Below are 16,886 nucleotides of genomic sequence, written 5' to 3' on the forward strand. Positions count from 1 at the left end.
TTCACAGGAGGTATTGATAAGGGAATCGGATCGATAAGCGGAGTCAATAATGGCATTGATATTGATAAAATCTTATCAGTGCCCATCCCTAGCTACATCCCTCCAGGTCTGCCATCTTGGGTTTTAACCTCTCATTGTCTTTTTGGAGTCCAGAGTACTCGGCCCTGAGCTGGATTCAAGAGAATTCATACGTAAACAGTGTTCACGCACTGCAGATTGGACAACAGACTTTGAAAAGAAGGCTTAAAGTCTGCAGACAGCGCAGCTCTGTGGTCTTCCAGCAGAAGGCTAATCTCCACCATAGCTACAGGTGCAGCTAGTGGTACAGGCCTGGTATTTTTCCGGCCTGAGCTGGATTTCTGGCTTCTGGATCCGGATATATGCAGCGGAGGTGACAGGTTGCTGTGTAATCCCTATGGAAGGACGCGTTGTGGATATGTAGTGTTTAATCTATTATTAGACTCAATTGGCTTCCCTCAAAATGTAAATGAATCCACCCACCACTTTAACCATACTTTAGATCTTGTTCTGACTTATGGTATGGAAATTGAAGACTTAACAGTATTCCCTGAAACCCCCTTCTGTCTGATCATTTCTTAATAACATTTACATTTACTTTAATGGACTACCCAGCAGTGGGGAATAAGTTTCATTACAGTAGAAGTCTTTCGGAAAGCGCTGTAACTAGGTTTAAGGATATGATTCCTTCTTTGTTATGTTCTCCAATGCCATATACCAACACCGTACAGAGTAGCTACCTAAACTCTGTGAGTGAGATAGATTATCTCGTCAATAGTTTTACATCCTCATTGAGCACAACTTTGGATGCTGTAGCTCCTCTGAAAAAGAGAGCCTTAAATCAGAAGTGCCTGACTCTGTGGTATAACTCACAAACTCGCAGCTTAAAGCAGATAACCCGTAAGTTGGAGAGGAAATGGCGTCTCACTAATTTAGAAGATCTTCACTTAGCCTGGAAAAAGAGTCTGTTGCTCTATAAAAAAAGCCCTCCGTAAAGTTAGGACATCTTACTACTCATCAATAATTGAAGAAAATAAGAACAACCCCAGGTTTCTTTTCAGCACTGTAGCCAGGCTGACAAAGAGTCAGAGCTCTATTGAGCTGAGTATTCCTTTAACTTTAACTAGTAATGACTTCATGACTTTCTTTGCTAATAAAATTTTAACTGTTAGAGAAAAAATTACTCATAACCATCCCAAAGACATATCGTTATCTTTGGCTGCTTTCAGTAATGCTGGTATTTGGTTAGACTCTTTCTCTCCGATTGTTCTGTCTGAGTTATTTTTTATTAGTTACTTCCTCCAAACCATCAACATGTCTATTAGACCCCATTCCTACCAGGCTGCTCAAGGAAGCCCTACCATTAATTAATGCTTCGATCTTAAATATGATCAATCTATCTTTATTAGTTGGCTATGTACCACAGACTTTTAAGGTGGCAGTAATTAAACCATTACTTAAAAAGCCATCACTTGACCCAGCTATCTTAGCTAATTATAGGCCAATCTCCAACCTTCCTTTTCTCTCAGAAATTCTTGAAAGGGTAGTTGTAAAACAGCTAACTGATCATCTGCAGAGGAATGGTCTATTTGAAGAATTTGTCAGGTTTTAGAATTCATCATAGTACAGAAACAGCATTTGTGAAGGTTACAAATGATCTTCTTATGGCCTCAGACAGTGGACTCATCTCTGTGCTGTCCTGTTAGACCTCAGTGCTGCTTTTGATACTGTTGACCATAAAATTTTATTACAGAGATTAGAGCATGCCGTAGGTATTAAAGGCACTGCGCTGCGGTGGTTTGAATCATATTTATCTAGTAGATTACAATTTGTTCATGTAAATGGGGAGGCTTCTTCACAGACTAAGGTTAATTATGGAGTTCCACAAGGTTCTGTGCTAGGACCAATTTTATTCACTTTATACATGCTTCCCTTAGGCAGTATTATTAGAAAGCATTGCTTAAATTTTCATTGTTACACAGATGATACCCAGCTTTATCTATCCATGAAGCCAGAGGACACCCACCAATTAGTTAAACTGCAGGATTGTCTTACAGACATAAAGACATGGATGACCTCTAATTTCCTGCTTTTAAACTCAGATAAAACTGAAGTTATTGTACTTGGCCCCACAAATCTTAGAAACATGGTGTCTAACCAGATCCTTACTCTGGATGGCATTACCCTGACCTCTAGTAATACTGTGAGAAATCTTGGAGTCATTTTTGATCAGGATATGTCATTCAATGCGCATATTAAACAAATATGTAGGACTGCTTTTTTGCATTTGCGCAATATCTCTAAAATTAGAAAGGTCTTGTCTCAGTGATGCTGAAAAACTAATTCATGCATTTATTTCCTCTAGGCTGGACTATTGTAATTCATTATTATCAGGTTGTCCTAAAAGTTCCCTGAAAAGCCTTCAGTAATTCAAAATGCTGCAGCTAGAGTACTGACGGGGACTAGAAGGAGAGAGCATATTTCACCCATATTGGCCTCTCTTCATTGGCTTCCTGTTAATTCTAGAATAGAATTCAAAATTACTCTTCTTACTTATAAGGTTTTGAATAATCAGGTCCCATCTTATCTTAGGGACCTCATAGTACCATATCATCACCCCAATAGAGTGCTTCACTCTCAGACTGCAGGCTTACTTGTAGTTCCTAGGGTTTGTAAGAGTAGAATGGGAGGCAGAGCCTTCAGCTTTCAGGCTCCTCTCCTGTGGAACCAGCTCCCATTTCGGATCAGGGAGATAGACACACTCTCTGCTTTTAAGATTAGGCTTAAAACTTTCCTTTTTGCTCAAGCTTATAGTTAGGGCTGGATCAGGTGACCCTGAACCATCCCTTAGTTATGCTGCTATAGACTTAGACTGCTGGGGGGTTCCCATGATGCACTGAGTGTCTCTTTCTCTTTTTGCTCTGTATGCACCACTCTGCATTTAATCATTAGTGATTGATCTCTGCTCTCTTCCACAGCATGTCTTTTTCCTGGTTCTCTCACTCAGCCCCAACCAGTCCCAGCAGAAGACTGCCCCTCCCTGAGCCTGGTTCTGCTGGAGGTTTCTTCCTGTTAAAAGGGAGTTTTTCCTTCCCACTGTCACCAAGTGCTTGCTCACAGGGGGTCGTTTTGACCGTTGGGGTTTTTTTCGTAATTATTGTATGGCTTTTGCCTTACAATATAAAGCGCCTTGGGGCAACTGTTTGTTGTGATTTGGCGCTATATAAATAAAATTGATTTGATTTAGTGACGTGGAGATGTCTGTCTGGAGTTTATACTTGAAGTGGACATGTCCTGTCTCTGGCAATCAGCCTGTGAGCAGGACTTATGTTCCTTTTGTCTTTTATTTAACACAATTATGACAGAGGTTGGGGGGGAGAAAGCGAGGAAGTGCAGCAGCAGCCGGTGTTCTTTTTTTTTTTTTTTTTTTTGCACGAACAGATCATCCATGAAGATAATTTTATTAATTGCACAGATGTATAATTAAACAAATGGTGACTGGTTTATAACACAATTATGACAGAGTTTGAGGGGATGGTCCGCGAATGACGTTTAGCGCCGGGAAATATACCGGTTCTTTGTTTAATAAGAGCTGTGAAATATACCCTGTTCTTTGTTTAATAACATGAGTTTTCATTGGTTGAGCTCGATGTGATAACCAATCATTGAACATGTTTTAATGTGGCTCGATCTGTATCAGAACAAAAATCTTTTCTTAGCATTTTGCAGGCGCCTGTTAGACAAAGTGATCAAATTGAAGAAAGATTATTTAGTGGATATGATTTTGACCAGTGCAGCCGATTGCCGTAAGTAGTATTTTATGTTTTTTATCTATGTAGTTTGAAGAGGTCTTAGTAAAAGGATTCAGCATCCACGACGAGTGTTCTATAAATTTCAAAATTCAAATTGCTTACAAATGTTGGCATTCTGAAAACAAAATGCTTAGCTCATGTTGTAAGTTAATAACCATTCATTTATTGAAATAATAATTATTTTTCTCACATTTGAAACTTGCTTTTCTTTCCACACTGATGTTCGCTTGGACTGGTCTGTTGAATAAACTAGAAAATAATTGCCCCGAAAATATGAGCCCAGCAGCAACAGTGTTAGTGATGGTACTATGTAGACAAAACCTGCAGCTGTTATTCCCAATTTTTGTTCTGGTTATTTTATTTTGCTTTAGAAAACTGCCTTGTAAAACACAAACCACTTGACCTCAAAGATGGTAATGATTGTTTAAAATCTTTAACATTGGGTGATCCTGAGAACTTTCCAAACAGGTTTGAAAAGGCCTAAAATCGCAGCCCCCAGCCTGGGGCTTTGCCCCTGGACCCCATTGGGGACCTAGGCGGCCCCGAAACCCCTCGACAAATTAGTTTCAGGCTTAGCCATATTGCCTCAATGCCAGCCCTGGGTGAAGTTTCTCTGTACTGTTCGGACTTACTTTTAGACTTGGACATTTTGCAGATGATCAGAAAACGGAAAATATGAAAAATAAAAATTAAATTGAGATTCCAGACAGACAGTACGAGGCTTGTAAGACAAAAAATTAAATAGTGCAGCAGAGTGAGCCAAATGCCGTCTCCTCTCTAAACGCTGTACCACGTCTCCCCCATGTGCATTTTAACATCATGCTCAGTTCATCAGAAAAAGGTTAATGCATGAAACACAAGAAGTTACTGTTCTTGTCTTCTTCGAAACTCGTTTGTCTTATTGCTTTTTCTATCTGCTCCTGATGAATGATTTACAAACACGTAAGCAGCTTGTTGATGTGTTTCAGAGTTCTGTTGGACAGCAGCTCTTTCCTGCTTGTCGTATTCAGTGTCACGCACAGAGCACCTCAGTTCTACCACTGTCGACCCATCATGGGACCAGGACTGCCCCATCTAGACTACCAGCTGCTGACGGCCACAGAGTCCACCACGTTGTTTCAGGTGCACCTAATTAAATTAGGATGATCTGAAGACACTATGTACTCATCACTTTGTTTGTGATGCCTTACATTCTTCCGTATATTATTAATGTTTCTCAAAGATTCAGTTCTCGTTTGTCCCTGATGTGGACTGAGGGTGAGGTGTTTTGTTAGCAGGTTTCAGCAGCAGAAGGCCAAACACTGAGGTTTCAGTTTGCTTCAGACGGATGCCACAGGCAGGTGGAGATCTTCAGAGAGGCTCAGATCTCCTTCAGCAGGTATGAGGGCAAGTTTTATCCAACATGCTGGAACAGTTCTGTCAAACCTCCTGCAGATTCATGGAGCTATGTTGACTTCAAAATGCAAGTTGTATCACCGAAGTTTAGCACACATTGTGGACATAAGAGGAGTCTGAGATCTTTGTTTCGTAAGTGTTCAGCAAGCAGATGCACTGGACTCAGCACACATCTCCATGTCTCTGCAACAAAAACACACATCACATTCCAAAGGTCTATATAGGCCTTTTCCAGCTGCTGGGATCCTGAACACTGAGACACCTGTGTCCTGGATCACATCCAGAGAAACTCCCCACATGAACTAATGTGGTCTCTGATGTTCCCTCACAATGTCAGTGATCCTCCTCATCTGAGTCTCACTAAGTCACCGTTCATTGGACACAGTCATTCCAGCAGGACCCAAAGATCCTCCACAGAGACCTGGGACCAAAGACATCCAGTCCTCTCCTTAAGACAGTGGTCAGAGTCCAAGTCTGACAACAACTTGGACCCTAAAATCTTGGACCTTCAGTCTCCTGCAAAGATATCAGGATCACCAAACACCTCTGTCCACCTCTGTCCTTTGACCTCATGACTCCTTAAGATCTTCACAGGTGTCTTTGGATCTCAAAGGCCGAGGACGTAGAGGCATGAATGTCCCTGCTGAGATCATTGAATGTCTGCATGAGTTCAAGACTTTCACCACATACAGACACATGTCTGATGGACTAGTCCAGGAAGATATTAATAGCCTGGATCTTAGTCTGGATCCAGGACCATCACAAATCCAGACACTCTGGTTCCTCACTCAGCTTTTCAAGAACTGCAATCACAGTATTCCTCTCCTACACCCACTTATTCCTGTTCAGGTTCACAGAGGGGTGGAGCCTATCTCAGTGGTCATTGGGGAAGAGGTTGGTTGACCCTGGACGGGACGCCAGTCCATCATAGTCCTTTTGAAATGAGTGCAGTATTTGTTATCCACTGCCACTGACATAGCCACAAATTTGTACATACTTTTCTGTCTTTTTTATATGTAATCTCTTTTTTGCTACTATGTACTTATAATTTATTTTTTTTTACACTCTGGACACACCTCTTTCATTCTGTTAAACTTTATGTTTATTTTTCTTTTCTTCCACAGACCTTTCAAGTCTGTGTGTGTTTTATATTTGCACTGAAAGGCTGCACTTTACATTTTGTTGTACCTGTTACAATGACAAACTAGGATTGCAAGCAGTCATATATGGACCCTTGTATCTGCGCCACCACCTCCCTGGGCCAGTGCGATTTCTGTTCAGGGACCGAACCTCATCACACATGTGAAGTTTCAAGTCAGTCAGGCAAAGCATGGAGTTATCATGACTTCATGTTCCATGGCGAAGGGTCAAAATGGCGGCACCATAGCGGCCACACCTTTCAACATAAAGGAAAGCTTTCGATAACTTTTGGTCAGTATCGTCTCTGGGTGATCTGGAAGAAATTTGAAGTGCATTGGACAAAATCCCTAGGAGGAGTTCGTTCAAATACAACATGTGGCAATCACGCCAAAATGACAAGAAAATTCAAAATGGCCGACTTCCTGTTTGGAGTAGACCCATGGTGCAAGAGACTTTTTTGTACGTCTATGCAAGTCACAGTGTACCAATTTTCATCTCCCTACTCCAAAAAAAACCCCTATGGGGAGGGGTTTTGAAAGTTTCAAGGGTGCGCTATTGAGGCATTTTGCCCCGCCCATGGGCGACGCCCCTATGAATTGTAAGAGGTTGTCGTGCTCGACCTGTGTATCAATTTTCATGATGATATGACAAAATTAGTGCCGTCAAAAGGAAGAACATAATTTCATGGTGAAGGGGTGATATTCGGCACTCCGCCACACGGACGCCGTTACTCGTAACTTCGCCATTCATCACCTACGTTCACCAACTTGTTCTGCATGTTTTAGAAGTGGAATGAAGTTGATGGGGTTAAGTATGAGACATCAGTTCCTATTAGAGCATAAATAGGCCATTTCCTGTTACCACCGGGGGGGCGCTATGCATTAGGTGTGAAATTAATATATGCAGACGTTCAGGGCGGAGCCCTCATCATGTCCAGCACGTTTGAAGGATCTGTGATGAAGTATGTGGGTGTGACAGCCGTTCAACAGCGTGCTCTGAAAAGCTCGCCAAAGTTTGACGAACCTTAGCAGCCACGCCTTTTGACCTACAGAAATTCTTTTGATACCTTTTGTTCACCATGGGGTCATGATGATGTTGACCAAATTTGAAGATGATTGGATGAAATCCCTAAGATGAGTTCATTCAAATGTAAGTAGTGGAAATGGCCAAAAATGGCAAAAATTACCTCAAAATCAAAATGGCCGACTTCCTGTCGACATTTCACCACGACGTTAAGAGATTTTTTTGTGTATCCCACAATGGTAAATATGTCTAACTCCAATGGGGAGGGGTTTTTTTTTTTTTTTTTTTTTAATTTGTAGGGGGCGCTATTTCGCTGCGAACATGCGGAGGGAAAATATCAAATTTTGGATCCAGCCAAACGACTTTGCAAAGTTTGGTGAGTTTTTGAACATGGGAAAGGGCCGAAATTGGGGCTTGAAAAGTGTAAAGAATAATAATTATAATAAACAGCACAATTACAGTAGGTCCAAGTAATTTGGTGTTGACATCTCAGAGCACTTTACATGTGGAGTGAACACCAAGGAGCTGCTGATGAAGGCCCAGCAGAGACTCTTCTTGCTGCGGACCCTCAGGAAATCTGGGCTCCCACAGAAACTTCTCACGTGCACCATAGAAAGTGTCTCGAGCTATTAATGCACAGTGTGGTTCTCCAGCTGCACCTCAGAGAGGAAAGATTTACAGCGGGTCACCAAAACTGCACAAGAGATCATCAGTGACTCTTCCTGGACCATATCCACTCTGCCCCGCTGAGAAACAGAACCGAGAAGATCAGGTCTGACTACGCACACCTTGGACGATGTCCTTGGACACACTCCCCTCTGGCAGGTTCAGAGTCCTGAGGACTCGGACAGATAGACTTGAAAACAGTCTAATGAATTTTCACCATCCGTTGGTCTGAGGGTTTATAACACGGTTATAATGTCAGTATATGGAATATATCAATAAATCAGTCTCTGTCTTCCAGCCGTAAATTCTGCTGGGGGGGGCAGATTCGACACCTGTGGTTTAAACATATAAATCACAGGCATCCACACACGTCTAAGCATTTATTTAAGTGGGTCAGGGGTTAAATAGGACAGGGCATCTCACGGTGAATGATTAGTGTATAACGGTTATATCATATGGAAATACCTGCAGGAGCTTTGATAGTGGATTATTTCATGTTCTACAGGGAATTTATTCTGACATTTGATAATGTGATATAGTAGTGATGAGGGTCAGTAGATTTTAAAAAAAGACACTTCTGCTCGACTGACAGAACCAGACAGCTGACTTTGCAGCAGCGCCGGCTCGGGCTGACCCGGATGGATACACGTGCTGAGTGGAAAAAGTGAATTTGGTCATTCTGGGGTCAAATTTAACCAGTTCCAATTAGCTTTTGGAAAGAGTTATTTGGATTTTTATAATTGAACCAGAGTTTTTTGATTTGTAGGTGGGGTTTGTTCAGGCTTCAATCTGTTGGCTGTTGTGGGCCATCTGAGGAGGTGTCTGGCTGATTCATGACTGATTAAAGACCACCAGACTCCCCAAAATAATGCTTTTAGGTGTCGTCAATTAATTCAAGAGTATTTGGGGTTTGACATCTTGATCTTGCTGTGGGCTCAGAGAAAATAGCTTGGTGTCACTTTTGAGGCTTTGGGAGTAGAATTTGGTGCCCCGTTTGAAAAAGGGAGTTATAACCTTTGGTTCCATGCAAACTCATGAAATCTTGTGCACACTGTTCTTGTGAAAGCTGTGCAGAAAGCCTGAGCTGGACTTTTGCACCTTCGCTCTGCACTTTACATGCAGTGAACATTCTGTTCTTTACATTCTAAATCGTGTTTTATTCTTATTACTTGACTTTTTAATCCTGCTGCTGTGAAAAGGACCAACACAGTGTCAGTTTAGTTTCCACTTAATCTAACCTGCATGTCTTTGGAAGTGGGAGGAGCTTGGAGCACCCAGAGGGAACCCACTTGAACACAGGGACAACATGTAAACTTCACACAGAAATGACCGGTGGGAACTGAACCTGAAACCTTCAACGTTGTTAACCATTAAAATACTGTTTGTTTATAGCAGATCTAACGGCTCTGAGTGGGAAAAGTCAGACGTATGTGGAATCTGCTGTCAGTTCTTTGGTCTTTTCATGATGAGGATCAGGGTTGTTGTCAGAGCACCAGGTCCCCAGATGTTGGATCTTGTCTCTGCATGTTGTCTCATCCTTGAAGACATCCAGCCTACTGCTGCAATGTTGTCCACTAATAGAGTGGCAAACAAAGCAATGTTATGGAACATGTAGCGCTGTGCCAGGTATCTGTGGACCAGCACATGGTTCCTGGTTCAGTCTGTAAAGGTACTCTGCACATGTGTGTGACTGATGTATGACTCTGAACTTGTCCTCAGTGCCCCTTCGCCAGCTGCCCATCTGTCGATCAGCGACCACGATTCAGGGGTCGAAGATGAAGATTTGTCCCCCCGACCTTCACCGAGCCCTCACTTCCTCGTTCAGCAGGTCAGTTGTTGTTGTAAACTTGACGTACTGTGTGACATCGGGTGGCGTTGCCGTCCCTGCTGCCACCACCGGTTGATAGATTTGTAAAAATAGCGGTAAATGTTTGCTGTTTCAGGTGAAGAGAGTGCAGCCATCGGTTCCTGAACTTTCTCTGTTGGTTGATGCCAGTTTTACACCTTCCGACCAGGAACGCGTGCCTTCCCGCACACCGCTTCCTGCTGGAACCACCTCTGAAGTTCCAGCTGACACCAACTCTGCTCCTCCTCCCGGACAAAAAAACTCCACATCTGCAGCTCCCAGATCAGCTCACCTCCACAGCACCCCAAACTCCAATCTGGACCAGCCGTGTACCTGCTGCCACGTTCCTTCATATGACTTCACCCCCATCCTCTGTTCCCCAGCGCTGCACCCTCATCCTCCACATGCTGCCTCCTCTCAGCACCGTGCTCCTTCCTGTAGCCGTGACCCCGTTCCTTCTCATGCTCCAGCATCTCCTCAGCCTGCTGCTCCTTCTGGTGGCCACCAGAATCCACCTCCTCCTTCCCATCACCACACTCCTGCATCTGCCGTCTCCCCCGTTCATCCTCCTTCTCCTCCCTCCAACCCCCACTCTGCTTCTGCTCTTGTTAGTTGTCCGGTTCCTGTCCAACAGCGCAGCGACTCCGCCCCCTGTCTTCAGGACAGCCGGTCTCCCCCCCCTTCAGTGGACGCACCCATCTGTCCCCTCTGGCATGGTGGCTGATTCTCCGGCTCCTCTCTGTGTGCGCCGTGCGTCCTCTCTTCCAGCACCGTTGGGCGTCGTACCATCTGATGCCTACCAGCTGCTCCTCCAGCAGGACCAACAGCTCCGCCTCCTACAGGCTCAGGTACAAATTAAACTTTGAAAGCACAGTTTCAGGCCATTTGACGGCTGTGCAGGGAAACTTCCACCAGAAAACCTTTCACGTTAGAGACCAAACATTCACCTTGATCCCAGTGATTCCATCTGTTAATTTTTCAGTATGGTTGGAGAACTCTGTGAGCCGTGTTGTCCGTCTCTGAGCCGCCACCCTGGACAGTTGTACCGATCAGGTCACATTTGGCTTCTGGTTCATCGACGACTTCTGCTGCTTTCAGAAGTTTAAAAAAAAAAAAAAAGAAAGAACTTAATTAAATTTAAAAAAAAATGCAGCCTGCTGCAGCAACAAGATCAAAGCTGATGTTTTATCTTTAATGAGGAAGAAAGACGGACATCGAGAGATAAAGTTAAACTCACAAAGCTTCCTGTTTCAGCTTAACGCTCTAAAAAAAAAAATTCTAAAACTCTGTTTTGCCGTTTACGTAAGTAAATTACTGTCCATCTTGCCAATACTGAAAAATGATGATGGTGAGTCTGCACTAATGAGTGGGACGGTGCTTTTTCTCCAGTCAGCATGTGCAGGCAGTGGAATCGAACCAGGTGATGACCAAATACCTGAAAACGTGTTGACAGTGTTTCCTGAATGTTTCAGGTCCAAATGCTGCTGCAGGTTCAAGGAAATCTTCAGGTTTCCAGCCATCACGCAGAGACTCAGACACCCAGAAACACAGCCAGCGTGGCTGTAGGAACGGGTGAGTCGGCTTTAGTTTCCTGTCTCGGACACCCGGCCAGTATGTGTTACATACTGTCATAAATATTCATATGATGGCTTTTAGGTGCCAGTCTGTTTTGGGGGGATTATGTCCATCCTGTCCTGTGTCAGGAGGGACAGGACCCACCTCCTCCTTCACCAGGACCCCTGTCTTCTTCCAACCTTCCCAGCGCCTCCTCTTCTAGAACATCCTCTCATAGTGACCCACCGGTCTCCCCCAAACCCGTGAGCAGAGCTGACAGTGTCGCCTCAGTCCAGGGGGTGGCGTGCTCCCCACCTGGGCAGCACAGGTAAGGCTCTGCCTCCTGACTCCTCTCTGAGTGGTAATGTTATGTAGCTTATTGCCAACACAACATGCTAATGTTAGTCATCAACCCGTGAGTGTCTCTTTTTTTTTTTCCCGCCTTTAATTTGCAAACTTCAGCACCAACATCTTCCTGACAAGTGGCTAATGTTGACTGCGTTTTTACACGTGGTGGGATCCCCTCTGAACAGGTGATCAAACTTCCCTCCTCCGCGTTGTGTAGAAGGATCAGCAGTTGGAGCGTTTTAGCAGATCTCGCGGCTCTAAATGGGAAAAGTCAGATGTATGTGGAATCTGCTGTCAGTTCTTTGGTCTTTTCAAGATGAGGCTCAGAGTTACTGTCAGAGCACCAGGTCCCCAGATGTTGGATCTTGTCTCTGCATCTTGTCTTGTCCTTGTTGGACATCCAGCCTGCCGCTGCGATGTCGTCCGCTAATTCAGTGACTGTGTTTGGTCCTCGTTTGTGGGTGAATGAGGAGTATGAAACAGGACTCTGCACATAGCCTGGAGGGGGCGCCTGTGCTTGGGGTCTGTGTGGAGGATTTCTCGTAGGCCAGGCGTGCAGTTTGAGGTCTGTTGGACAGAAAGTCCAAATTCCAGTTGCAGACCTGTAAGTGACTGATTGATTGGCTTTCATTTTGTGCTCAGGGTCGTTGACATGCTGCTGTCTGCCCACCGTCATTATTCTTAGTAAATAAATAAATCGCTATGTGGATCGTAGCCAATCAGACTCTAAATCAGTGGTGTCCAAAGTGATCCAGAAAGGGACAAGAGGGGCAGGTTTTCTTTGCAGCCACTGACTCTAGCAGCTGATTTGACTGATGTCCCATCTGCACAAAGTGATGTTACTCAGTGAAATCTCTCTGTTAATGTTTAAGATGTCACTCAGAATACACCTAAGATGGTTTTTAGGGAAACCCTTCCATCAACCATTTTGTTAGTTTGCTGATGTTAGCAACACTAATGTGTCCTTATTTGGTCCTCAGGTTTGTCAGCAGTAGATTTACAGAGCAGATGGTCTCCTCACTGAGTCTGCTCTGTAGGGCTGATCCGGATACTCGTTTCAGATGAGTATCCGGTACAGATAAAGCATTTTTGACGAGCACGAGCATGACCCGAACAAAACTCATCAAGATCTGTGCTCATGCTGAAGGAAAATTCTAATTGGCTAACTGACTGTCTTCACGCTCTGTGATTGGCCAGTCACACACAGCGCCCGCCCCTCCCTACACAGACATGTCTCTCTCACACACACAGAGACAGGAGCTCTCTCTGTGCTTGGCTGGATTCTGCCTCACGTTGCTCTGTCAGTACTCTGTTTTCTTCAGCTCGCCTCTTTTTCATTTTGGCTGATATTTAAAGTTAATTGGTGAACTTGTTTCGTGTCGTACGCGGAGCATTTGACAAGACAGAGCTGAAAACAGAAAACTGAAAACAGCTCCTGTCGCGTCGGTCACTACCCCCCACTACGGTCTGGTTATTTATTTATTTTTTTAACTGTTTGTTTGCTCTTCGTTTTGTTGGTGATATAAAAAATCAGTTGGAAAACTGAACGCGGTGCTTTTGAGAAGAATACAGTGAACCAGGCTGACGTACTATTTCCCTGTTTGCCATCACTGGATGTTTGCATGAATCACCAAGTTCACACAGATCATTAAAAATAAACACAACACTTACAGACATACAGCTGAACACACAAAGTAGTCTATATTAATATTTTATTGAATATGGCTGCATGAAGTATCTGACACTTTCTCACTGCAGTTCATAAAAATAAATGGGTCAGTCGAACAACCTCTCTCACACAGTCACACACATGCACGCACAGACACACACACCTTAATCAATATTGTTTAACTTTGTGGGAAAAAAATGCCAAGAATATTAGGTAGTAAAAATAACTAAATGAAATAAGTCAGTTTGATCATAAAATTAAAAAAGAAAGTTGTGTTGAGTATGACAATTCTTGTTCATGCAGACTTAGTAGGTCATAATTTCCTACGACATTGAATGTCAATTCTGAGACTGTTCTGTAAATATTCATTCATACACTTAAGAATGTTCATGTTCTGAGTTCATAAAAAACTTGTTCTGTAAATAGTTCTCTTACTGTTGTGATCAAAAACATTGATTTGAATCTCAATTTTGAGTCTGTTGTGTAAATAGTTTTCAAATAAACAATAAATATAGCAACTTCTGATCAATCCATATCAATTTCAGACTTAAAATAATGTACTGATTTAAGCCCCACCCATTTCAGGTTAAACCACGCCCACTTCGGTTTAGGCTGCGCCCACTATAAGTACAGATACGGATACAGATGATTTAGGTGGTTGAACGGATACAGATGATTTAGGCGGTGTACTCGTTCATCCCTACTGGTCTGTTTCAGGTTTCTTCCTGTGAGGGACTTTTTCTTACTGTGGTCACCAATGTTTTTGCTTGTGGGTTGGATCGTTGGTCAGGGCGGGGTTTAGAGCCGGTTGGCAGGCCGGGGAGGGGCTTAGACCTTGAGGTGACCTGTGTGGTTATGTGGTGCTGTGTAAATAATTTGAATTGAGTTTTGAATATAATTGTTGTAATTGTGAGGGGAAAGTTGTCACGTTGGAGTTTTTCAGAAACCCTGCAGGTTGCTGTTCTGTTGGTTTGATGATGATATTTTGGGTGCAGCGTCAGCGGTCTGCAGAGTCCAGTTCTGGGAGAGAGTGCCAGCATGTACGGGCCTGCAGATGACCAGCAGAGGTTCTACCGTGACCTGATGGTAACGCACACACCGACGTCTGTTAGGTTAGCCGTGAAGAAACAAGACGGCCGATGTCTCATTTTGTCTGTACGTCCTCAGAGTCAGCTGACCAGCCGCCTGCAGGAATCAGAGAGCAAACAGGAAGAGGAGGAGCCTACAAGCAGGAGAGTCTCCGTCGGTTCTGACCCGGCCTTCTCATCGTCCTCATCCACGAGGAAGCAGCAGAGTTCCAGAGGGGACCCGGTGATCAGCGCCACACTGCAACAGCTTCGACAGCTCGGCGTCGACGTGGACCAACATCTGTGTGGCGCGGACAGGAGCCGACACCGGGTCATGGAGAGCGCCAGGTATAGGAGTATTCTGTGATAAAATACTCAAATAACAAACTACTCATTCGAGTTCAACCTCTGCCAACATCCAGAATCAGCTCTGAGATGAGCTTTATTAAAGGTTTTTATCAAAGTCGTGTTCCTGAGAGCAGTGTGTCACTGAGACCACGCTAACAGTTAGCTTTATTTATGTGATGGCGTGTCAGTTTGGCAGCACAGATGGTGAGAGAGAATTAATGTTTTTTTTAAACGTTAGATGTCATGTTTTGATGCTTCCTGACGCCTCTGATGAACGAACGTTCATTCAGCCACATGACGTACGAGCCCCCAGTGAACTTCAGAGGGTCATTACGCCAACGGATCAGGATTGTGTTTTGGCCATTTTCACACACATGCTACAGCATAAAAAAAAATTAGGGTTTCATTTCAGGAACTCTGGAGCAAAAGTGTTTTATAAATCCTGTTCATAAAGGAAAAACTCTGCTCGCGCTATTGTGTTGTGTAATGCTAACATGTTTCCTGGACATGTGAGCAATGAAATCCACGGTGGCTCGTTGCTTTAAGGTTCTCAGCCACCACAAGTCTGTATTGTTAAGGATCAGGTTGTTTTGTCTGGTTGTCTGGCAGAGAGTCACATGTAATATATTAAACACAGAGGAAGGTGCTAACGCTCGTCACGGCATGTGCGACAAGTGCAGTTTCCAGTCCTCAGATTCTCAAATTGGATAAGATCCAATATGTGGAAGTTGCAGAATCTGGGCAGATTAAAGTCTTGAAGAATATGGCTGCTTGTTGCATTCAGTAACGGCTGCCGTCTGATCGCGCTTTGTTCTACACTTTGGAACAACAAGTCTCCACCCTGAAGGGAGGGGCTGGAACTCATTATGCAAGAGGGCAGGACTCATCGAGTGATTTGCTCCTGCTGCCAGCAGCAGGAAGCACATTATAAATGCCGCTGCTCGCGGTGGACACCCTCAGCTCGTGCTAACGTTAGGCGCCATGTCAGGGTGCACTAGATGGTGACTCTACTAAAGTAGATTTTATTTACTGGCTCATGTTTAATAGATATTATGAGTAAGCAGGCTGATTGAAGGAGTTTGATGTACTTTGTTAATTGAACATTTTAAGTCTGTGTTTTGGGGGATTTGGTTTGGGGTCACCGGGGTGGTACTTACTGGAACTGATTTGTCAGGGTTGCGCTTGACGTTTGTTAGACTGCCGGCATTGACGTGCTGCTGTCTGTTTCCTGGTCAGCACTCTGATGTGTATCAACCCGGCTGCCGTCCTGTCCAGACTGAGTGTGTCCGAGCCAGCAGATGGCACTCCTGTCCCAGAATGCAGTGCGGATCTTAGCCTGGAGGCCAACGCGATCGCCCTGCGCTACCTGAGCGACTCTCAGCTCTGCCAGCTGTTAGTGGGAGGCCGCGCCCCAAGACCGAGTGTGACCGTCCCCGTGGACACTGTGCTGTATCCCAGCAACATGTCTCTGGCCAGCCGGCGGTACATGAGGAGGTACGGTCTGATCGAGGAGCATAGCAGCGAGGACGAGCAGGAAGTCACCGCTCAGAAGGCGCCGGCTGAAGCTCTGAACAGGAAGCTCCTCCCACAGGGGCAGCTGAACCGAGACCTCAAGCCAAAGACACAGCTGTTGGCTTGTGACGCCAAACGGCGCGGTCCGGACAAGGAGAACCGTTCACCCCGGCTGCAGGCTTTGGGCCGGACTAGCACCGGCCAGCCTGAGGGTTCTGTTGGGAACATCCTGGACCTGAGTCGCCTCCGGCAGCTGCCCAAACTCTTCTGAGAGCGGATGTCAAACTAAACTCAGGACTGTTTTTAATTCAACAAATGTGGTGAAACATTTGAAAAACTTTTTGTTTTCTTTCTGTAAATGTTTTGTGTTTGTTTTTTCTTCATATTTATGACTCCAAATAAAATTCAGAACGTGAATTCAGTGGCACAGATCTGTGTTACCGCCCCATTCAGGATTATTCTGTAATCCGAATGTGAAAACGGATCAC

General features: G+C 44.3%; 1 protein-coding gene across 1 annotated transcript in view; it reads left to right on the top strand.

The window, feature by feature from the left end:
• Window positions 1-16,703, top strand: part of stil (STIL centriolar assembly protein) — a 79,333-nt gene extending 62,630 nt beyond the window's left edge. The window contains 10 exon segments of the mRNA XM_034179267.1: window positions 4,799-4,952; window positions 5,105-5,208; window positions 9,774-9,882; window positions 9,998-10,270; window positions 10,272-10,748; window positions 11,373-11,472; window positions 11,557-11,782; window positions 14,467-14,557; window positions 14,639-14,886; window positions 16,123-16,703. Coding sequence (XP_034035158.1) covers window positions 4,799-4,952; window positions 5,105-5,208; window positions 9,774-9,882; window positions 9,998-10,270; window positions 10,272-10,748; window positions 11,373-11,472; window positions 11,557-11,782; window positions 14,467-14,557; window positions 14,639-14,886; window positions 16,123-16,669 — 2,329 coding nt within the window. The 3' untranslated portion in view covers window positions 16,670-16,703.
• The last annotated feature ends 183 nt before the right edge of the window (window positions 16,704-16,886 follow it).

The sequence above is a fragment of the Thalassophryne amazonica genome, chromosome 10 (assembly GCF_902500255.1).
Source record: "Thalassophryne amazonica chromosome 10, fThaAma1.1, whole genome shotgun sequence".
In the NCBI taxonomy this organism is placed as follows: domain Eukaryota; kingdom Metazoa; phylum Chordata; class Actinopteri; order Batrachoidiformes; family Batrachoididae; genus Thalassophryne; species Thalassophryne amazonica.